General features: G+C 39.4%; 1 protein-coding gene across 1 annotated transcript in view; it reads left to right on the top strand.

Moving 5' to 3' along the window:
- The window catches only part of LOC133557816 (dynein axonemal heavy chain 9-like), a 363,451-nt gene extending 339,545 nt beyond the window's left edge, over positions 1 to 23,906 (top strand). The window contains exons 50-54 of the mRNA XM_061908637.1: positions 11,161 to 11,343; positions 13,518 to 13,771; positions 13,846 to 13,981; positions 20,896 to 21,142; positions 23,044 to 23,906. Of these exons, the coding sequence (XP_061764621.1) occupies positions 11,161 to 11,343; positions 13,518 to 13,771; positions 13,846 to 13,981; positions 20,896 to 21,123 (801 nt within the window). The 3' untranslated portion in view covers positions 21,124 to 21,142; positions 23,044 to 23,906. The remainder of the gene's footprint in view (positions 1 to 11,160; positions 11,344 to 13,517; positions 13,772 to 13,845; positions 13,982 to 20,895; positions 21,143 to 23,043) is intronic.
- The last annotated feature ends 1,768 nt before the right edge of the window (positions 23,907 to 25,674 follow it).

The raw sequence follows: 25,674 nt of genomic DNA, 5'->3' as shown, positions 1-25,674 counted from the left end.
CACATTAAAAAAAATGAATGGTTTAATGATCACTGAACTGCGGTCTCGTGAGATTTGGGCTCAAGGTAATACTTACATATGTTGTATTGTGAAAACATTACAATTCTCCAAATGTGGAAAATTGTTAGCCTGAACATTTTGGGTGTTGGAATGGTTTAAGCGGGTTGAGAAATGTTAAAGTTATAAGAAAGCTAAGGGAATTTGTGTTTGAGAAAAGTGGGGATCTTTGGGATTTGGAAATCCTTTAGTCTAAATCAGTGGTTCCTAACCTGGGTTCGATCGAACCCTAGGGGTTCGGTGAGTCGGCCTCAGGGGTTCGGCAGAGTCTATGCCACGGAGGTAAATACACATCCGATTTATTGTGTAAATAAAAACTTCTTCCTATCAGCGTATTATGGATACTCCCAAACAATATTCCCTCTAACTTTCCTTCTGATTTGCAGGTTTTGTGATTGATTGATTCAAACTTTTACTAGCAGATTGCAAAGGAAGAGAATACATTATATGAAACAGTACAGTTTACACAGTACAGTACATATTCCGTACAATTGACCACTAAATGGTAACACCCGAATAAGCTTTTCAACTTGTTTAAGTCGGGGTCCACGGGGTCCATGGTAATGTGTGTAAGGTGTGTAATTTGTTGTGAGTTCATGCACTGTGTTGGTTTTGTTCTTTGAACAAGGTGATGTTTATGCACGGTTCATTTTGTGCACCAGTAAAAAAAACAGATGACTTTTTCTTGAATTTAAAAAAAAAAAAAAAACATATTTTTTTTTCACTAAAGAAGGGTTCGGGGATTGCGCATATGAAACTGGTGGGGTTCGATACCTCCAACAAGGTTAAGAACCACTTGTCTAAATGTTTTGATGCTGAAATAATTTGAATTGCAAAATTTGGGTCAAGAAAATGTGTAATTCAGGGGTTTTTTGAATGTAGGAAATAGAATGAATGATCTGAATATTTTGGTGTTGGAATGGTTCATATAAGTCAGCAAATGTGGAAGTAGGAACATTCTTGAAGGTCAACTGCACTTTCTTTTGGAATATTCCTTTTGTTCACAATGCCTATACGAAGACAAAATATATATATATTTTTTTTGCATTCTAACTCATAGAAATCGGTCCGCTATAGGTGGCTAATAAAGCTGCTAATTGTAGCAATCCATTCTCCCTCTATATCACTTTAAAAATGCTTTCAAAAACCGCCAACACTACTTCATTTACCTTCCGTAACCTGTATAATAACCAAGCTGTTGCGACATTGTTATTGTAAGAGCAAACACTGAGGAACTATTTTTCTAGGTTAGGAACATGACGGCATGCTACAGCATTAGCCATAAGCTAGCTTCTGTGTGACTTTTGAGTTTGTACTGCAGAACACAATGCAATAGGAAACCAATCTGTTCAGACTGAAAAACATGAACAATCATATTACAGTATATGTAAAGTATTATTCCATGTTTTGTTTGCACACAGCTAACCAGACAGCGTATGTACTGTAGTTGTAATAACAAGCCTGATTTGCTGCATGTATCATGATCAATATTATAGTGACTACGGCCGTTTTTTAGTTTATTTTATGTTGGGTATGTTCGCCATTTGGGGGGGTATAGCTCGGTTGATAGAGTGGCCGTGCCAGCAACTTTAGGGTTCCAGGTTCGATCTCCGCTCCCGCCATCCTAGTCACTGCCGTTGTGTCCTTGGACAAGAAACTTCACCCACTTGCTCCCAGTGCCAACCACACTGGTTTAAATGTAACTTACCACCACCAGGTGTAAATGAATGTTGAGTCCCACTTCTCTGTGAGCGTTTTGAGTGTTTAGAAAAACGCGATATAAATCTAAGGTTTTTTTTGTTTTTTTAAATTTAACTTAGATATTGGGTTTCACTATGTAAAGGGCTTTGAGTCACTAGAAAAAAAGCGCTATGTAAATATAATTCACTTCACTTCATTTATGTCGGCGTAGCTTGGCTCCAACTCTCTCAGCTTTCGTTTACTCCATGTTTATTCAATCTTGCTTCTAAAACCAGCAGTTCATCTTCTATATATTCAGCTTTAAAAAATAGGTTTGTGAATCTTCATGTGTCCAAAAATAGTCCTCCTCGTCATCTGTTACCAAGTCTACCATGATTCGTAGGAACACACATTTGTTGCCGAAAAACAGAAGTGTGCTGCTATGGGAACGGAAATAAAAGCACTGACGAAAGAATTTACAGTAATGTTTGAAATGACAAAAATACAGTACATATTAAAAATTTTACATATTAATTTGTAGGTGTCTATTACTACATTATGTATATATACTTGCAGTGTGTATATAAAACATATTATTTGTTGTTATGAACGTGTTTATTACTACATTATTTATATATATATATATATATATATATATATATATATATATATATATATATATATATATATGTATCAATCAATCAATGTTTACTTATATAACCTTAAATCACTAGTGTCTCAAAGGGCTGCACAAACCACAACACAAACCACTACGACATCCTCGGTAGACCCACATAAGGGCAAGGAAAACTCACACCCAGTGGGACGTCGGTGAGCGGGTCTAACATGATACTGTGAAAGTTCAATCCATAGTGGATCCAACACAGCCGCGAGAGTCCAGTCCAAAGCGGAGCCATCACGAAACCATCCCAAGCGGAGGCGGATCAGCAGCGCAGGGATGTCCCAGCCGATACACAGGCAAGCAGTCCATCCTGGGTCCCGACTCTGGACAGCCTGTACATCATCCATGGCCATCGTACCGGAACCCCTCCACAAGAGAGGGTGGGACATAGGAGTAAAAGAAAAGAAACGGCAGATCAACTGGTCTAAAAAGGGAGTCTATTTAAAGGCTAGAGCATACAAATGAGTTTTAAGGTGAGACTTAAATGCTTCTACTGAGGTGGCATCTCGAACTGTTACCGGGAGGGCATTCCAGAGTACTGGAGCCCGAATGGAAAACGCTTGATAGCCCGCAGACTTTTTTGGGCTTTGGGAATCACTAATAAGCCGGAGTCCTTTGGACGCAGATTTCTTGCCGGGACATATGGTACAATATAACCGGCAAGATAGGCTGGAGCTAGACCGTGTAGAATTTTATACGTAAGTAGTAAAACCTTAAAGTCACATCTTAAGTGCACAGGAAGGTAGTGCAGGTGGGCCAGTAAAAGCGTAATATGATCAAACTTTCTTGTTCTTGACAAAAGTCTAGCAGCCGCATTTTGTACCAACTGTAATCTTTTAATGCTAGACATGGGGAGACCCGAAAATAATACGTTACAGTAATCGAGACGAGACGTAACAAACGCATGGATAATGATCTCAGCGTCTTTAGTGGACAGAATGGAGCGAATTTTAGCGGAATTACGGAGATGAAAGAAGGCCGTTTTAGTAACGCTTTTAATGTGTGACTCAAAGGAGAGAGTTGGGTCGAAGATAATACCCAGATTTTTTACAGAGTCACCTTGTTTTATTATTTGGTTGTCAAATGTTAAAGTTGTATTATTAAATAGAGGTCGGTGTCTAGCAGGACCGATAATCAGCATTTCCGTTTATTTGGCGCTGAGTTGCAAAAAGTTAGCGGACATCCATTGTTTAATTTCATTAAGACACGCTTCCAGCTGACTACAATCCGGCGTGTTGGTCAGCTTTAGGGGCATGTAGAGTTGGGTGTCATCAGCATAACAGTGAAAGCTAACACCGTATTTGCGTATGATGTCACCTAGTGGCAGCATGTAGATGCTGAAGAGTGCAGGGCCAAGGACCGAACCCTGGGGAACTCCACACGTTACCTTCAATCCATCCATCCATCCATGATCTTCCGCTTATCCGAGGTCGGGTCGCGGGGGCAACAGCCTAAGCAGGGAAACCCAGACTTCCCTCTCCCCAGCCACTTCGTCTAGCTCTTCCCGGGGCATCCCGAGGTGTTCCCAGGCCAGCCGGGAGACATAGTCTTCCCAACGTGTCCTGGGTCTTCCCCGTGGCCTCCTACTGGTTGGACGTGCCCTAAACACCTCCCTAGGGAGGCGTTCGGGTGGCATCCTGACCAGATGCCCGAACCACCTCATCTGGCTCCTCTCGATGTGAAGGAGCAGCGGCTTTACTTTGAGTTCCTCCCGGATGGCAGAGCTTCTCACCCTATCTCTAAGGGAGAGCCCCGCCACACGGCGGAGGAAACTCATTTCGGCCGCTTGTACCCGTGATCTTATCCTTTCGGTCATGACCCAAACTCATGACCATAGGTGAGGATGGGAACGTAGATCGACCGGTATATTGAGAGCTTTGCCTTCCGGCTCATCTCCTTCTTTACCACAACGGATCGGTACAACGTCCGCATTACTGAAGACGCCGCACCGATCCGCCTGTCGATCTCACGATCCACTCTTCCCCCACTCGTGAACAAGACTCCTAGGTACTTGAACGCCTCCACTTGGGGCAGGGTCTCCTCCCCAACCCGGAGATAGCATTCCACCCTTTTCCGGGCGAGAACCATGGACTCGGACTTGGAGGTGCTGATTCTCATTCCGGTCGCTTCACACTCGGCTGCGAACCGATCCAGCGAGAGCTGAAGATCCCGGTCAGATGAAGCCATCAGGACCACATCATCTGCAAAAAGCAGAGACCTAATCCTGCGGTTACCAAACTGGAACCCCTCAACGCCTTGACTGTGCCTAGAAATTCTGTCCATAAAAGTTATGAACAGAATCGGTGACAAAGGACAGCCTTGGTGGAGTCCAACCTTCAGTGGAAATGTGTTCGACTTACTGCCGGCAATGCGGACCAAGCTCTGACACTGATCGTACAGGAAACGGACCGCCACAATAAGACAGTCCGATACCCCATACTCTCTGAGCACTCCCCACAGGACTTCCCGAGGGACACGGTCGAATGCCTTCTCCAAGTCCACAAAGCACATGTAGACTGGTTGGGCGAACTCCCATGCACCCTCAAGAACCCTGCCGAGAGTATAGAGCTGGTCCACAGTTCCACGACCAGGACGGAAACCACACTGTTCCTCAAAATCCGAGGTTCAACTCTCCGGCGTAGCCTCCTCTCCAGTACACCTGAATAAACCTTACTGGGAAGGCTGAGGAGTGGGATCCCACGATAGTTGGAACACACCCTTCGGTCCCCCTTCTTAAAGAGAGGAACCACCACCCCGGTCTGCCAATCCGGAGGTACCGCCCCCGATGTCCACGCGATGCTGCAAAGTCTTGTCAACCAAGACAGCCCCACAGCATCCAGAGCCTTAAGGAACTCCGGGCGGATCTCCTCCACCCCTGGGGCCTTGCCACCGAGGAGCTTTTTAACTACCTCAGCGACCTCAGCCCCAGAAATAGGAGAGTCCACCACAGATTCCTCAGGCACTGCTTCCTCATAGGAAGACGTGTTGGTGGGATTGAGGAGGTCTTCGAAGTATTCATTCCACCTATCCACAACATCTGCAGTTGAGGTCAGCAGAACACCATCCGCACCATACACGGTGTTGATAGTACACTGCTTCCCCTTCCTGAGGCGGCGGACGGTGGTCCAGAATCGCTTCGAAGCCGTCCGGAAGTCGTTTTCCATGGCTTCCCCGAACTCCTCCCATGTCCGAGTTTTTGCCTCCGCGACCGCTGAAGCTGCACACCGCTTGGCCTGTCGGTACCTGTCCACTGCCTCCGGAGTCCTATGAGCCAAAAGGACCCGATAGGACTCCTTCTTCAGCTTGACGGCATCCCTCACCGCTGGTGTCCACCAAGGGGTTTTAGGATTACCGCCCCGACAGGCACCAACTACCTTGCGGCCACAGCTCCGATCTGCCGCCTCGACAATAGAGGTGCGGAACATGGTCCACTCGGACTCAATGTCCAGCACCTCCCTCGTGACATGTTCAAAGTTCTTCCGGAGGTGGGTATTGAAACTTTGTCTGACAGGAGACTCTGCCAGACGTTCCCAGCAGACCCTCACAATGAGTTTGGGCCTCCCAGGATTGGCCAGCATCCTCCCCCACCATCGCAGCCAACTCACCACCAGGTGGTGATCGGTAGAAAGCTCCGCCCGTCTCTTCACCCGAGTGTCCAAAACATAAGGCCGCAAATCCGATGACACAACTACAAAGTCGATCATGGAACTGCGGCCTAGGGTGTCCTGGTGCCAAGTGCACATATGGACACCCTTATGTTTGAACATGGTGTTTGTTATGGACAAACTGTGACGAGCACAAAAGTCCAATAACAAAACACCACTCGGGTTCAGATCCGGGCGGCCATTCTTCCCCATCACGCCTCTCCAGGTTTCACTGTCGTTGCCAACGTGAGCGTTGAAGTCTCCCAGTAGGGAGACTTAATATATATATATATATATATATATATATATATATATATATATATATATATATACATATATATATATATATTTATTTATTTTTTTAGTATGTATACAAAACATATTATATATTGTTATGAACGTGTCTATTACTACATAATATATATATATATATATATATATATATATATATATATATATATATATATACACACTTGCAGTGTGTATATAAAACATATTATTTATTGTTATGAATGTGTCTATTACTACATTATATATATATAAATACACTTGCAGTGTGTATATAAAACATATTATTTATTGTTATGAACGTGTCTATTACTACATGATATATCGGGGGTCGGCAACCCGCAGCTCTAGAGCTGCATGCGGCTCTTTAACGCCGCCCTAGTGGCTCTCTGGAGCTTTTACAAAAATGTTTGAAAAATGGAAAAAGATGAGGGGAAAAAAATATAAAAAATTTATTTTTTGTTTTAATATACTTTCTCTCAGTGGACAAACATGAAAAAAACCTCCCTAATAGTTATCACGCACACTGTTTTTATAAAACATGCTTCACTTATTCGAGTATTTGGCGAGCGCTTTTTTGTCCTACTAATTTTGGCGGGCCTTGAACTAACCGTTGTTTGTTTACATGTACAACTTTCTCCGACTTTCTAAGACGTGTTTTATGCCACTTCTTTTTCCATCTCATTTTGTCCACCAAACATTTTACGTTGTGCATGAATGCACAGAGGTGAGTATTGTTGACGTTATTGACTTGTGTGGAGTGCTAATCAGGCATATTTGGTCACTGCACGACTGCAAGCTAATCGATGCTAACATGCTACTTAGGCTAGCTGTATGTACATATTGCATCATTATGCCTCATTTGTAGCTATATTTGAGCTCATTTAGTTTCCTTTAAGTACTCATAATTCAATGTATATCTCATGATACTATCAGTATGTAATATGGCTTTTATTTGTTTGCGGCTCCAGACATATTTGTTTTTGTATTTTTGGTCCAATATGGCTCTTTCAACATTTTAGGTTGCTGACCACTGTTTTATATACATATATATATATATATATATATATATATATATATATATATATACTTGCAGAATGTATACAAAATATATTATATATTGTTAAGAACGTGTCTATTGCTACATTTTATATATATATATACATATAAATAGATATATGGGCTTCACGTTGGTAGAGGGGTTAGTAGGTCTGCATCACAATATGAAGGTGCTGCAGTCCTAAATTCAATCCCAGGCTCGAGATCTTTCTGTGTGGAGTTTGCATGTTCTCCCCGTGAATGCGTGAGTTCCCTCCGGATACTCCGGCTTCCTCCCACTTCCAAAGACATGCACCTGGGGATAGGTCGATTGGAAATACTAAATGGTCCCTAGTGTGTGAATGTGAGTGTGAATGTTGTCTATCTGTGTTGGCCCTGCGATGAAATTGCGACTTGTCCAGGGTGTACCCCGCCTTCCGCACGATTATAGCTGAGATAGGTGCCAGCGCCCCCCGCAACCCCAAAAGGGAATAAGCGGTAGAAAAATGGATGGATGGATGGACATATATATATATATATATATATATATATATATATATATATATATATACATATATATATATATATGTAGGTGTGGAAAAAATCACAAGACTACTTCATCTCTACAGAACTGTTTCATGAGGGGTTCCCTCAATCATCAGGAGATTTTAATGGAAGCATTCACATACAAATGTTTCATGAAACAGTTCTGTAGAGATGAAGTAGTCCTGTGATTTTTCCCACACCTACATATTGCGCTCTACCACGGTATCGAGCACTATTCTCTGGATAATCCAATCAAGACATATATATATATATATATATATATGTATATATATATATATATATATATATATATATATATATATATATATATATATATATATATATATATATATATATATATATATATATATATATATATGTATATACATATATATATATATATATATATATATATACAGTATATACATATATATATATATCTTGATTAGATTATCCAGAGAATAGTGCTCGATACCGTGGTAGATCGCAGTATGTAGGTGTGGGAAAAATCACAAGACTACTTCATCTCTACAGGACTGTTTCATGAGGGGTTCCCTCAATGATCTCCTGATGATTGAAGGAACCCGTCATGAAATAGTTCTGTAGAGATGAAGTAGTCTTGTGATTTATATATAAATATATATATCCATCCATCCATCCATTTTCTACCGCTTATTCCCTTTCGGGGTCGCGGGGGGCGCTGGCGCCTATCTCAGCTACAATCGGGCGGAAGGCGGGGTACACCCTGGACAAGTCGCCACCTCATCGCAGATATATATATATATATATATATATATATATATATATATATATATATATACATATACATATATATATATATGTATATGTATATATATATATATATATATATATATATGTATATGTATATATATATATATATATATATATATATATATATATATATATATATATATATATATGTACAGTATGTATGTGTGGGAAAAATCACAAGACTACTTCATCTCTACAGGACTGTTTCATGAGGGGTTCCCTCAATGATCTCCTGATGATTGAAGGAACCCGTCATGAAATAGTTCTGTAGAGATGAAGTAGTCTTGTGATTTATATATATATATATATATATATATATATATATATATATATATATATACATATATACATATATATATATATATATATATATATATATATATATATATATATACATATACATATATATATATATATGTATATGTATATATATATATATATATACTGTATATATGTATATGTATATATATATATATATATATATATATATATATATGTATATATATATATATATATATATATATATATATATATATGTACAGTATGTATGTGTGGGAAAAATCACAAGACTATTTCAATGATCTCCTGATGATTGAAGGAACCCGTCATGAAACAGTTCTGTAGAGATGAAGTAGTCTTGTGATTTTTCCCACACATACATACTGTACATATATATATATATATATTTATATATATATATGTACATATTCATATATACTTGCAGTGTGTATGTAAAATGCTGATGGAGAACTTTGAAGTTGTTAGAGGGCATTGAAGGCAAGAATGGTGACTACTATTAGCCGCGTCTTGCAAGCGTTTTTTTTTAATCTTCTTTAGAATATTTTTAAAAAATTAAAAAAAAGACCTGTGTTCTTGTCTTTCATAATGGTAGGCAAAATTCCAAAAAAGTGCAATTCCACTCTACGCTCAAATAGAATTTGTGTTAGGGAAAATTAGACATTTTTGGGGTGTGAAAAATATCCTTTTCCATTATGATTAGATTACTTGAGGCTGAATATTTGATTGACAGCTAAATGAGTAAATCTCTAAACTTTAAAAAAATATGCAACAAACGGGGCACTTTTTTAAATTGTTGTTCTGAGTTGATCTGGATACTTCTCCAATCTTGTACTTGTGGTAAATGGACTGACTTCTGACACGCTACTGTTACAGGCCCCAACAATCACCAGCCACTGCCGCCAGCCCCTTCACCGTCTTAGCACTCAGGAGCGGTCACACTAGTCTCACACCATGAATTGATAAACATGGACTCTGACTTAAACAAGTTGAAAAACTTATTCGGGTGTTACCATTTAGTGGTCAATTGTACGGAATATGTACTGAACTGTGCAATCTACTAATAAAAGTTTCAAGCAAAAGTTTCAAAACACAGCAGCCCTAGCTAGCGAACAAACAGAGGGTAGAATTTACATATAAATAACAGACGGATTTTGGCTGAAAATGAGCTTACCCTAATTGAAAGTCCAACAGCCGCCACTGTTGCTGTTGCACTGATAATTTGTCATGAAAACATGTGTGAACAGATACGTTTGGAAGTCAAAGCTCTGCTACCATGTATTTATTGCTACTGTAGAGGTTTCTCTAAAGTCTAGAGACACCTGTGTGGATAAAAATAGATATTTTCAAGAAATGCCTTTTCAATATTTCATGAAATTTGGGATATGAACCAATAACACATTTAATAGGATTTAACTCTTATGATCAAAAAGTTGATAAGCTTCAATAGTGTATTTACCACAAATTGAGCAGCATCTTGAAGTTTTATGCTAATATCAATCATGCTAGTTAGTTTCTATGGAAACTAAAGTCACCGCCTTTCTAATATTGACACTCTTCCAAGTCCGATTTAAAGTATGCCCAATTGAGTTGGTATGTTGCTTCTGTGTGATGTTCTCCAATCACTTCTGTCAAATTAAACATCTTATTATGTCTGACCTTTGATTCTTGTCTACCAGCTTTTAGTAATGGAGGCCCCTTTGCATTTGCTCCGTAGCTGCCAACCTCAGAGCAGATATCTGAAGTGTAAAGTCCATCGACGTAATGACCTCACATTCTTTGTTAGCAACGTAATCCACAGATTGATTACGGATGCTGTTTGCATTGCGAAAATGTTGACACAAACATTAGCTTTCATCACCTGCCCATAAAAATATGATGTGATTTTTCTCAGGGGATTAGAATGTTATTGAATGCTAGGTGCTGGCATTGCAAAAACAACTTCATGAATATTTATGGTTTTTTTTATTCAAAACAAAACACTGTCAGGCAATGTTAGTGCTGAATTGATTTGACATCATCCTTTTGTGAGCGTTATCTTGTCAGCATCTTAAACCAAAGCGTTACTTTATGGAATTAAAACATTTGTGTTTATAATCCAACTGATCCATCATCATATATGTATTTATTCTTAAGGTGCGTTCAGAGCTGGAAGAGATTATGGAGAAACTCCCTGAGGAGTTCAACATGGCAGAGTTGCTGGGTAAAGCTGAGGAGAGGACTCCGTATCAGGTGGTGATGCTCCAAGAATGTGAACGCATGAATATCCTCATCCGAGAAATTAGACGTTCCCTCAATGAGCTCAGCCTAGGTCTCAAGGTAGGAACGATTTGAATTCAGGCAGTCAATAATAATTCATGATTGCAAGAAATTAGTGCAGAGTTGGCAATTAGTGAAACAAGGCCATTTTATTTACACTATTCATGACCAGTTGAGATAATTGGCTTTTGGGTGAAATTTAAGGGTGTACTAGAGTAAATCCCCACGTATTTGCAATATACAATTTTCAAGGCCACAAATATGCACAATTTTCCTTTTTTTTTTGTCCGCAATTTTTTTTCGCATTTCATTTACCTCAAGTTAATAGTCCAGAAATATGTGATGATAAATTGTAGATAGAGACGTGGCATTATATAAGAAGGTGTCACTTGTGTGTTGCTGGCTGTGGCACTGGCTTTAATGTGGCTTGGACAGCCAACTTGTTATAATTCGGGATAAAAACTTGCAGTGAGGTGGACACAAATTATAGGATCGTAAATCAATACTGGAACTACAACAGGCAAGAAAGCAGTGTGGATCATGTAGATGTGACTTGGAGAAACGCTTTCTCTGACGACGTCTCAATTACTCACAGATTTTCACTTTTTGCAGATGACTAAAGAACATAACCTCTGCAAATGGCGAGTATATACAGTATTCACTGAACCGCAAAATTTAATGAAGTGTATTTAATGAATCGACCAATACATTTTTTGGTTCAATTACAATTATTAATTTTTTGTCTTCTTTATCGAAACATTGTCTTCATGAGACCAAGACCAAAACTAACAATTGATCAACATCAAACAAAGTTTATTTTAACGTTACCTCTCTACTCGATGTTCTCAGAGGTAAGTGGGTTTCGAGCCTCACAGAGTGTCATCCGCAGCTTTCTCTCCCTAAATCTGCGGAAATACAGCATTTGAACAGCAAATTAACATTGTTCAAGACATAATGTTTAAGGAGCGATTAGGGGAGACTTCAAAAGCTGTTATCAGGTGTTCGAAGCTAAGAGTGTAAATACAGGGATTTAAAAGCCATGGTGCCATCACGTTATTCAACGGATTCATATGTTGTCTTTATATTGTAATAAAAGTGTACTGGGAGAATATTAGCTATGGAGTTCCGCTCCATCGTATTACTGTGTCTGAATTGACAGATCAGGATTATTTTAAAGAAAGGTCCAAGATTCTATTCTGACATAGATAAATCTCTGGATCCTTACCATCCTCATGAACCATGTCGTGGCTGTCACATGTATATATCTTTACTATCAGCAATACATGCTCTCAAGTAGCAAAGGGGGAAGGACACGCTGATTATTCCCCAGTGCCAGCGCATCCATCTGTTTACTATCTTACTCCATATTTTCTTATCCCTTGAGGCATTATTGTTTATGTACAGATTATTTTTCCGTAACACATCAAGTACTGTAGCTGAGCAATGTCTTCTTTAACCAATCTAGATTTATTCCAAACTATTTTATCCCTTGATAAAAAAATGTTTCCTAAAATGACCCAGATATTGGTGAAGTTTTAATAAAGCCACCTCTAAGGAAGAGAGGTTTGGCTCCAAATTTTTTTGGAGCATTTTTTGACCAGATCACCAAGTAGTCTAGCAATTATTTAAGACATTCTTGTAAAATGTATTGTTATAAAAATGTTACATGTTAAATTGTTAGAAAACAATTGTATATTATATATATTTTTTTCCTGAAGTCACATTGTTTTACCTCACACCAATCATAAAGATGAGCGATTCTCAAACTATCCAAGAATGTGTGTCCATAGCACAAATACGAAATAAAAAAAATAGATGGATGATTGATTTTTCAATTCCTCACAATATTGAATTAGACTTTCTTACCACACGGTTTTACACAAACGACAATGTGTTTGTAAGGTACAGTGGGTGGGTGATTATTTTTGTATGGTGTCTCCCTATTACAACAAACCTTCCTTAAAACTTTCCTGCTCGTCAACCTATAAAAACAGCAGGGGATAAAATACAGTACTCTCGTTATATTCCCACTTTACACCACAACCTATAACTTTAAGCTAGGCTGAAAAAAAACAGCCTGGTTCATTTTGGCTCACAAGACCAGAAACATGTATTTTTGTGACTCCAATGTCTATGTACTGTATATATTAAGCATGCAGATTCACAGTGAAGCATAAAATAATCAAAATGCATTTGAAAATCCTTTAAAACGCAATTTATTCTGTTTTCCTCAGGGAGAACTAACCATGACCAATGATATGGAAAACCTTCAGAATGCTATATTTCTGGTGATGGTGCCAGATACTTGGACCAAGCGTGCTTACCCTTCCATGTCTGGCCTGGTTTTGTGGTTCACTGACCTGCTGGCCAGAATCAAAGAGCTGGAAGTTTGGTCAACTGACTCTGTCTTGCCTTCTGCGGTTTGGCTGGCTGGCTTCTTCAACCCCCAATCTTTCCTCACTGCAATCATGCAGTCCATGGCTCGCAGGTATTGTACTGATGGGCAGCTTAAAATCCTGTCATCACATGATGCAGTAAATGTAAATTGTATTTGTATGTCAGAAATGAGTGGCCTTTGGATAGCATGAGTCTACAGTGTGATGTCACCAAGAAATATCGTGAAGACTTAACATCACCACCTCGCGAAGGGGCTTATGTTCATGGACTTTACATGGAAGGTGCTCGCTGGGACACACAGGTAAGTTCAAAGTTTGTTATTTGATTTTCATATGAAACTATGGAGTACATCTTCCCTTTCTTGCTCTAAAAGCTTCCTCCAATTTTTTTTTGGAGTATGTTTCTATAGGAAGCAATATTTGTAGCTAGCAGGTGCGTGATTTTTCCATCTATAGTCGGAAATTTGTCTTTTTTATTTCTGTAAAAATATATTTTTTAAATTATATTTTTCTTTGTTTTTTCCAACCTACAATGTGTGTTAAAATCTTGATCCACCTCTTTACCATACCTGCCAACAACTACGGTTTTCCTGTATTGAGTATGGTTTTTGATAATCCAGTGGTAAAATCTATGGTTTTCCATAAAAAATTATTAACTTAAAAATCGAAGGTCCATAGCAAAGTAACTCCACGGGCAGGGGGCAAAATAATAGGGAAACATCAAAAATGATTGGTTGGTTGGTTTACTATGATGAGTCACGATTGGTTAACACTAGGGCAAAATATTATGAACAGGGCAATCAGAGGCAAGATAGGGCGGACCATCGAACCAGGAAGGGAAATCACAACACGTCCAAGAGAACAGGAGACACACACCATTTGGCCGATGTTTGGATTAGTAATACATACAAGTGGGAAAAAAGACGAAATGTATCGAATTAAGAACACGATTAATTCTGTGAACGTAAATGTACTGATCTTATCTACAGAAATTGAGTATTTTACAAAAATTTTACGATCAGATATTCCATTCTTAGTCACACAAGGTCAGTCTTGACTTGCTACTATACATGCAAAAAAAGTTTCAGGTCATCCTTACACTGCATCTTCTCTTTGAAGATGGTTTTGTCATTTGAAACATACTTCAAAAGCGCACTGTTGACACTGTCTACGTTTCCCATTGGTCCATTATGCAGGGGTTCCTTGCTTTTATGACACAAGCTCACTGATCAACCAGCATCTGTGTTTTTACAGTTTCATTAGCAATTCAATGAGTCCCACATCATGAAGATGTAGTTGACCTGAGCTACGTATGTTAGAAGATCTGAAGGTATGCGTTTTATACACAGACATTGGTTGACTATTGTGTCACAGAAGACATGGTAAACCGTTTTCATTTAGTTTGAGTGAAGTGTCAGCCAAAAGTCCAAAGTTCAGAGTCGCTTCAATAGCACAGCATTCAGGATAACTGAATTTAGAATTATAAAATGTAGATTTGTTTTAATATAGGGCTTCACGGTGGCAGAGGGGTTAGTGTGTCTTCCTCACAATACGAAGGTCCTGAGTAGTCTGGGGTTCAATCCCGGGCTCGGGATCTTTTTGTGTGGATTTGCATGTCCTCCCTGTGAATGTGTGGGTTCCCTCCGGGTACTCCGGCTTCCTCCCACTTCCAAAGACATGCACCTGGGGATAGGTTGATTGGCAACACTAAATTGGCCCTAGTGTGTGAATGTGAGTGTGAATGTTGTCTGTCTATCTGTGTTGGCCCTGCGATGAGGTGACGACTTGTCCAGGGTGTACCCCGCCTACCGCCCGATTGTTGCTGAGATAGGCGCCAGCGCCCCCCGCGACCCCAAAGGGAATAAGCGGTAGAAATGGATGGATGGATGTTTTAATATAACCAGGATAAATCCTGTTGGTATTAAAAAACACATTTTTTTCCAGAAAGTCCTGGCCAAGAGGGAGCAAATTTTCACACAAAGTTACAACATTTAAATAACACAGTTACATGAGGAAGCACCAGTCTGGTTTTAAAACACATCCAAGGATTTTTTTGCCAAATGCAAGATGCACTTATACCCAAAAAGTTGAACATGTGCAGCCGCATTCAGAGGGATCTTTATGCATGTAAGGCTTCACAATTGCCAAGGGAACGAGGCATTTCTGCTGTGGAATACTACTGTAAAGTTTGAGACTTCCAAGGTGGTGCAGTCATGTTTATGTTTGTGACTAGTCTAACATTGTTTACCAAAGCTGCAGTCATGATTGTATCTGGGCATGGTGTATATCAGTCCAATCTCAACAAACTAAGATTACAAATTATTTTATAAACACGCCTTGGCTTGAAAACAAGGGGCGGCGTAAAACCCTGGCTTTGTAATAAAAATAGTAATAGTCAGTGTGCCATAGGAACGGCAAGGGTTTAAGGGAGTCTGCATTCCATTTGCATTAAGCTGAATCCCATTACTCTGCTTCTTTTGGCTTTCTCCATCTCCAAGCATGCTGCCTCTACATAGAATATGTTGCTCAGTTTTCTATCTACATCCCCGTGGACTTGTTAATTGGGGAATGAGCAGCGTGTGCATTTGAACACTCCGATCTCTCTCTACCCAGAGTTGAGTGGTTCCTTTTTTTCTTCATTAAAGTTGGAGACAAGCAAATAGACTTGCAGTTCGATGGGCTGAGTAGTTTCTGCTCACTGCTCTCACCACTCGTTCTGCCCTGCTGCCAGCCCCAAAGGCCAGTCCTGGGCCAGTGTCCAGCCGGGAATAGTGTGAATAAGAGAATAGGCGACGCTCCTTTAGAACTCAGATAGATGGGCAGCAATAAAAACCAAAGATAAACCTGCTCATTTATAGTTATGAAGTTCTCCTCTTAATTAAAGGGGGTTTTACACTTGGAAAAAGGTGGACACTTTATGTGGATATATATACATTTCAGTGAAAATGTATATGGTTTTGCAACAAACAAGTTTGTGGTAGGAGCACACATTGTTAGCATTGGTTGGTAAAGCTCAACAGATTAGTCAGACTTAAAGGGGAACTGCACTTTTTTGGGAATTTTGCCTATCGTTCATGATCATTATGAGAGACATGACGACGGATGTATTTTTTTATTACAGCATTCTTTCTAGTAAATAAATGTGATCAAAAGTCTGCTTACAATGGACTCTATGGGAGTCACTTTATTCTGCCTGCACAGCCCTTAAAAAAACATCCAAACACCTCCATAGAGGTTTTATATACATGATGTAAGTATACAGTATATGTAATGCAGTAACGGCCACATTTACAATAACATTTAATATTTAGTTGTATACAAGTATGAGTAAGTTGTATATAATATTCAGTCAAGGTGTTGAGGGGTTCCGGTTTGGTGACCGCGGGATTAGGTCTCTACATTTTGCAGATGATGTGGTCCTGATGGCTTCATCTGGCCGGGATCTTCAGCTCTCACTGGATCGGTTCGCAGCCGAGTGTGAAGCAGCCGGAATGAGAATCGGCACCTTCAAATCCAAGTCCATGGTTCTCTCCCGGAAAAGGGTGGAGTGCCATCTCCGGGTTGGGGAGGAGACCCTGCCCCAAGTGGAGGAGTTCAAGTACCTAGGAGTCTTGTTCACGAGTGGATCGTGAGATCGACAGGCGGATCGGTGCGGCCTCTTCAGTAATGCGGACGTTGTACCGATCCGTTGTGGTGAAGAAGGAGCTGAGCCGGAAGGCAAAGCTCTCAATTTACCGGTCGATCTGCGTTCCCATCCTCACCTATGATCATGAGCTTTGGGTCATGACCGAAAGGATAAGATCACGGGTACAAGCGGCCGAAATGAGTTTCCTCTGCCGTGTGGCGGTGCTCTCCCTTAGAGATAGGGTGAGAAGCTCTGTCATCCGGGAGGAACTCAAAGTAAAGCCGCTGCTCCTCCACATCGAGAGGAGCCAGATGAGGTGGTTCGGGCATCTGGTCAGGATGCCACCCAAACGCCTCCCAAGGGAGGTGTTTAGGGCACGCCCAATCTGAAGGAGGCCACGGGGAAGACCCAGGACACGTTGGGAAGAGTATGTCTCCCGACTGGCCTGGGAATGCCTCGGGATCCGCCGGGAAGAGCTAGACGAAGTGGCTGGGGAGAGGGAAGTCTGGGCTTCCCTGCTTAGGCTGCTACCCCCGCGACCCGACCTCGGATAAGCGGAAGAAGATGGATGGATGGATGGATTTAATATTTAAGTATTTTGATCATTTTAAGCATATTCGGCACATTAATTTTAAGAACGCATCACGTTTGCCTTTTTCTTCATCACTGATTTTTACTCACTGCAGACTTGATGAGCGACAACAAACATAATAAAACATCATTTACTGTACACTGACTGCTGTTATTAGAATGGTGACTGCTGGGATGTTCATATATTCCTATTTAGATGAAGAATGACTCATAATCCTCACAAAGAAAAAGGGGGACGTAACCAAATGTCTTTTTGTTGTCTTTTTCGCCATTCCCGGGTCTAAATTGGCTGTCAAAGTATACCAACTTTTCGGAATACATCCTCATCCTTCTAGTATCCAGGTGATAGACATGATTCAGGATCTAGAAGATTGCTTGACGAGCAAGGAAACGAGGAAACAGATGATCAGTCGATCATGTAATCATTGCCATACAAGCTCGTGATCACAGCGCCGCTATAAATAGTTCATCTGTTAGCGTTTATAATACAATATCACTAATACTTGGTTAATATTCAAGTGACTAAATGTAAATGGAGTATTGTTGCCGCTTTTTTGATAGAATAGAATAGAACAAAATAGAATAAAATGGTTACTTATTGGTTTTTATGGGCGTAATAGGCGACCTCCCATTGGCTCTGCAGTAAGGTGACTTTTATTTCCATGTCTGTGGATGTTCCCATACATCCAGGTCATTGTAATCTCAGGACATTCAATTAATCGCAACTGGTCTGCTTAGTTTGTCTTAGAAAACGTTTCGCCTCTCACCCTGGACAAGTCGCCACCTCATTGCAGGGCATTGCAGACAGACAACATTCACACTCACATTCACACACTAGGGCCAATTTAGTGTTGCCAATCAACCTATCCCCAGGTGCATGTCTTTGGAGGTAAGAGGACGCCGGACACAGTCACGGGGAGAACATGCAAACTCCACAGAGAAAGATCCCCAGTGCAGGATCAAACCCAGGACCTTTGTTGTGAGGCAGACGCACTAACATCTGCCTACCGTGCTGCCAAGTTAGAATGCATTCAGAAAAATGCATCGATCGTCACGTCTTCTATAATGATTGTGAACTATAGGCAAAATTCCCCAAAAAAGTGCAGTTCCCTTTTTAAAGGGCTGTTTACAACATTTCCACAGATGCATGGAGAGCATTACTTTTTTCCAATGTATTTTGGAAAAAAGATATAACATTATATCCTGCCCCTATGGCTTCTAGGACATAATGACTTAACCACATAACACGTGTGCATGCATTAGCTTTGGGTGTTGTTAACTAATAGTACCGATTTAGATAGTGTTAGCTTTCATTGGCAATTTTTTTTATTACTTAAACTTAATAACAGCCCTTTTAAGAATTGATTAATAAATTATATTATCTGTGAATAATAGAAGTAGCTGCAAAATAATACATTTTTCAATTGTAAATTCCTCTCTAACATACTTAGCTTGAGCAAACTACATTGAATCTGAATGATGACTAATGCATTGAATGACCAGTGAAATTGTGAAAACACAGACATGTTGGTTATTGGGTAGGCTTTTGTCATAAATAAATGAATGATAAATGGGTTGTACTTGTATAGCGCTTTTCTACCTTCAAGGTACTCAAAGCGCTTTGACACTACTTCCACATTTACACAAGCATTCACACTGATGGAGGGAGCTGCCATGCAAGGCGCTAACCAGCACACGTCAGGAGCAAGGGTGAAGAGTCTTGCTCAGGGACAACAGACGTGACGAGGTTGGTACAAGGTGGGGATTGAACCAGGGACCCTCGGGTTGCGCACGGCCACTCTTCCACTGCACCACGCCATCCCAAAACCAAGAAACTCCTGTGTCAATGAGCAATGGATAATATGCACTATGTTTCAATTAGTATGCTTTTGAAAACTTTTCTTCGATATTAAAAGTCAGAATTGCAGTGTCAGGAAGTCACACAGTCTTGCTTCCATGGGTTAGAGAAGATGCTGACTGAGTGTGACTAAGGGTCTTCAACTGGAACACCCTTGGAACACATGCTCCGAAGTTTTGAAAAAAAAAGTGTGTAAATACCACATTTTTGTAGTGATACTGCCAAACTTGAGATGGGATTCAGTAATGACTTAATCTACGGCCCCTTTATGTTTTCTGGTCCTTATCGCTAAGCTCATTATTTTGATTTGACAGTTTCTGAAAAAAGTATGGACCAAACTTAAAATTTTTGAAAGATTTTTCTTTGTTTTCCAACTCCTATGTGTGAGTAGCACACATAATCTGACTTCTAGTGGCCAAAATCTGCTTGTTAGTTTTTAAAATATCTTAAAGCCCTGCCTCTACACAAAATGGTTTAAGGACAGCTTTTTTTTTTACTTGTAGGCCTTCTAGCCAATAATTATTGGAATTCAAAAGTTGAAGGAATACGAGCAAATTAAATATACTGTAGAATTTTTTTAAAATAAAAATATGGAATTGCATCGAGATTTATTGCAAGTATATAAGTCTCCTACAATTATGCATTAATAGTTCAATCTGCATCTCAGTTCACCATCCTATGTTTGACTCTTCTTTGAAGTTTTACACCATTTCCACATTCAATTAAGGCTTTTTGTCCTCTGACTTTCCCAAAGTCATCAGGATTTACACTCAGCCCTGAAAGCCTCTACGCATGCATGGAGAAACTTGAGTTTGTCAGGCACAGGCACTAAATGTAGGAGGATTAATTAGCGGGACTGCTTCAGTGTGTTCAGAGAGGGTGTTTTTCGAGGCAGGGCAGTTTGACTTTGTCTCCAACGCAGCCAACTTTCTAAACACTCTTCAAGGGTGCCGCAGTGTAGTGTTCTTCATCGCTCAAGTCATCAAGGATCGTTCAAGAATTAAATGCAGACTCAGTGGTGGGAAACATTAGCACACAAGCAAGTTTTTACTTCACGCTAATTAATGACTTCTGCCAGTTCTTTGACATGTGTCATTCAATTTTTCACTGGCTTGTCATCCCTTCCCATCCTTTCCTGTCAGACCGGCTTGATTGTCGACGCACGCTTGCAAGAGCTCACCCCCACCATGCCAGTCATCTTCATCCGAGCCATGCCTGTGGACAAACAGGATATCAGAAACGTGTACCAATGTCCTGTTTACAAGACTCGCCAAAGGGGGCCCACGCACGTCTGGACTTTCAACCTGAAGACCAAAGAAAAGCCCTCGAAGTGGACCCTAGCTGGAGTGGCTTTGCTACTGCAAATCTAGGATTCCAGTTGCTTTTATTGTAAGTCATCACCACATGTTAATGCACATTTTAGTCCTGCGTTAAGCAGAATACAATTTATATTGTGAACATTTTTAAGGCATGAAAAAAACTTTTTTTTACAATTACGTCTTCTGTTTATGAAAAAGCCTCATTGGGACTCCTGGCATAGGCCTTCGGTGGAATCGCTGATAGAGCAATTTTGCCCATCATTCAAAGCCCTTTTGTCAGACAAGAAACACATTTCTCTCTTTCTTGTGCATTTAAATAGTGAAAAGCTGATAACAAGAAATAATGGGGAGTCATTTATTTTTCTTCGAAAGCCGTCTAAAAAACAAACAATTCTACACCCGTGACCTGCATATTAACAAAGCTATAGTAACATTGCTATATTAAGAGCTAACACCAATGAATTACTTCTCGCGCCTTGCTTCTCACTCACAATATGATATGTGTTAATAATCCTGATTGTGCAATTGTTTTCTATTTATACCCCCATTATTTACTTTTTACTTTACAAATTGATCTCAACTTTGTACATTGCTGCTGGGATTTTTATTTTCCTAAAGGAACTCTCCTAAAGGAATCAATAAAGTGCTATCTATCTATCAAACTATCTATCTAGGACAACAATATGTACAGACTGAGAACCAAGAACAATCCTAAGAACTGAAATTGTATGTATTATCCCACATTTCATGTTTTGTTTGTACACAGCGAGGCTCGACTGTGCATACACAGTAACTGTGATTGAAGCATGATGTGCACAAGTGTCACAATCAATATGGTATCTTACGCGTCTTTTCTAGTCACAGTATTTTTCAGAGTATATTTCGCTCCTGCCGAAAATGCATAATAAAGAAGGAAAAAACATATATAAGTCGCATTTTGGAGGGAAATTTATTTGATAAAACGCAACACCAAGGGAATTTTAAATAAATAAAGAATAGTGAACAACAGGCTGAATAAGTGTACGTTATATGACGCATAAATAACCAACTGAGAAGGTGCCTGGTATGTTAACCTAACATATTATGGTAAGAGTCATTCAAATAACTATAACATATAGAACATGCTTTACATTTACCAAATAATTTGGTACTCCTAATTGCTAAATCCGATGAAATCTTATACGTCTAGTCTCTTACGTGAATGAGCTAAATAATATTATTTGATTTTTTCCGATAATGTGTTAATAATTTCACACATAAGTCGCTCCTGAGTATAAGTCGCACCCAAGGCCAAACTATGAAAAAAACTGCGACTTATAGTCCGAAAAATACTGTAATTTTGGTTAGGTGGATAAAAGTGTATTCCACTGCGGTGTTTGTGAGCGTCAACAGTTCATTTGTTGAGATGCAGTGTCCTCCTCGCCAGATACACAAAGCCTTTATTCCGATGATAACGTGTGCAAACTCTCCATTTTTATCGGCAAGCTCCACGTTCACACCACCCAGTCGTGCTGGTTCTGACTCTACTCACCCTCTCTTCCTGCTCGCTCAATTTTTATGACCAGCAGCTCATCCTCTGTGCTCATCCTCTTAGTAGTCGTAGTCTCTCACGAAGTCTGCCATGATTTGTGGAAGAAAACAGTGAACATGCTCTCTGTGTGGTTGTTGATGGAAGTAGAGCTCAATGTAATAAGATCTGTGAGATCAATGCGCCCAGGAAAGAAGTTTTGGCAATGCCTGAAATTACCAACATACTTTAAATATTACATGTTATGAATGTACCTGTTACTACACCATATACACACTTACGGTATGTATATTAAACATTGGTGGAGGATTCTAAGGGGTTTATTGGCAATTTTTAGTTAATCCCTATTACCTGCATTGTTAACCATCTCTCGATAGAATGCTTTGATGTGTTTTCTGATTAGCAAACAAAGAGAATGATGTGTGTTCTTGCCTCACTTTCAGATTGTGCATTTGTCCTGGCTTAAGACCAGACCTGGACATCTCCAATGGCTGAATGTTGGCACCCTGATGTCTGCAAAATAGGCAGCGGTGCGTACAATTACACCACTAGAGCCTCATCACCCACACTGGCATGCCATATATAAAACCAGGGCCAAATTATTTTGGGAGGAAATGTTTTTTACCCCCCATATTGGGATGATGCAGTTTTTTCTTTTGTAATATGGGTTCCAGTTTTTTAGTTCTTTGCCACAACACAATGACTGGTTTTGATATGGCATACACTATTCAAAACATTTCTTATAAAATGGTCTCTCCATATACCAGTCCTTTTTCTTCAAATAATTACCAGTTTCATTGATTTAAAATCTGTTTTTTAACTGCCTTAATGGAAACACAAGATAAGAGCTTTGCCCACAAGCATTTAAGTTGTTTGTTTTGATTGGCCAACAAAAAAAGAATATTTGAGACACAAATCTAAACATTATAGATGAGGATTAGGGCCACATTGAAGAGTAAAATGTTTAAATATTGAACGTTCAAACAATATATTACACTCATTATAATTATTAAAATATAATTACCAGCTTAGCATATCTGGATCTAAAATGGAGTGGTTTTAGTGTGTTGAATAAGAATATTATATATAAACAAATAAAAGTGAAGAATGTCAAAGATGCACCCGCATCCTAATGATTTTTTTGTATGTTTTGTACAACCCTGATTTAAGTGTAATTGTTAGCAGGAACTTTATGATTCAGTAATTTCATACATGTTTTATATCTGTACGCAGTTGGATTTGGTATTTTTGGCATAGATTATAGTCGACTTTAACCTCTTGCTTTCAATAAAGCTTCTAAAAAGGAGCAGTGTCTGTGTCTTGTGTTGTAGTTCAACAGTACTAAAGCATGCAGCATTTGTAGAACTCTAACGTAGCGTTCTGACTGAAAATTGACAAGCTGTAGATGACTTTAAAGATATTTGTAAAAATACTACTATTTTAAAAAATGTGTGAGATTTGAGATTTCCTTCTCCTATACAGGGTGTCTTACCAGGTCCGAATGCAGTAGGTCGCACAGGGGTACATCTTACCCGTGGCGGTATATGTCCGACCTATCTATATATATATATATATATATATATATATATATATATATATATATATATATATATATATATATATATATATATATATATATAAATATATATATATATATATATATATATATATATATATATATATATAAACGTATTTTCCGGACTATAAGGCGCACTTAAAAGTTTTTGCTCAAAACTCAACAGTACGCATTATAACCCGGTGCGCCTAATGTATGGAGTAATTCTGGTTTTGCCTCATTACCGACCTCGAAGCAATTTTATTTGGTACATGGTGTAATGATAAGTGTGACCAGTAGATGGCAGTCAAACATAATAGATATGTGTCAAGTGTAGACTGCAGTATGACTCAAGTGAACAACACCAACATTTTATATCTTCCATTGAAAATATAGAACATTCCACACGGTGCTCAAAAATTTTGTATTGTAAGATTTTCTTTTAAAATAAAGCCAATATTGAAATTTTTTGTAGTTACCTTTATTTAGAAAAGTATCAAAAAGTATCGATATACATTTTGGTACTGGTACCACATTATTGGTATTGGGACAACCCTACTTTGGTGTATTGAGTTCTTATCTTGCCATGAATTGATTAACGTGGACCCCGACTTAAACAAGCTGAAAAACTGATTTGGGTGTTACCATTTAGTGGTCAATTGCACGGAATATGTACTATACTGTACAATCTACTAATAAAAGTTCAATTAATCAAAAAAACGTTCTCACCTGCAAGACACCGTGGCAGAAAAACAGCAAGTTTAAAACAATCCACAAAGCGTAAAAATATGTCATATCCATTTTTGATTGGTTTAGCAAAAAGTACATAAACACTTATGATAAAAACCAAAAACACGAGTCAATAAATGCTTTATAAGAGAAAAAAACATGCGCTGCCCCCTCAGAATCAAAACAAGCTTGGACAGTAATCATTTTGCCTATGGAATCATATAAATATATCAGTGTATTCCAGTGTTTTTGTCTGCTTTAGGATGGTCAGAATTTGAAAGTAGAGATTTGATATAAAAAAAAAAATCATGAATTGTTTGCACATGCTAAAATAATTCTCTGATTTTGGCCAAGCCCTGCATCTTTGGTCCTAAATCGGCAACCGTCTCCAAACATTCAGGATAACAATTTTCCACATTCCAAACATTGCCACTTTCCCCCAAACAGCACGAGAGTAATGTTCAGCTTCAGTGGTGAGTGAACATCAGAAGACAGCAGTAGTGATAGATGTAGCGAGCCCAAGTGATAACAATATGCATAAAAGGAACACAGAAAGCTGGAGGAAAAAAACATAGCTACAGAAATGTGGGGTGCGAAGGCAAAAGCTGTGCCAGTTGTGATTAGAAAAGCAGTCGGGGAGCGAGGACCTCCGCCAGGCCCAATCTTCGATGATGAAGCTCTGCACGAAGTTAGCGGCCGCCTTAAATGCTGAGTTCAGTGCAATAAGCGGGCGACACACCTCTCCATGATGACTGCACTGAAGGGCACAACATGGTGATCTGGAGCACCA

The sequence above is a fragment of the Nerophis ophidion genome, linkage group LG08 (assembly GCF_033978795.1).
Source record: "Nerophis ophidion isolate RoL-2023_Sa linkage group LG08, RoL_Noph_v1.0, whole genome shotgun sequence".
In the NCBI taxonomy this organism is placed as follows: Eukaryota; Metazoa; Chordata; class Actinopteri; order Syngnathiformes; family Syngnathidae; genus Nerophis; species Nerophis ophidion.
The sequence above is the reverse complement of the archived record's forward strand: the minus strand, read 5'-3'. Positions and strand labels throughout refer to the sequence as shown.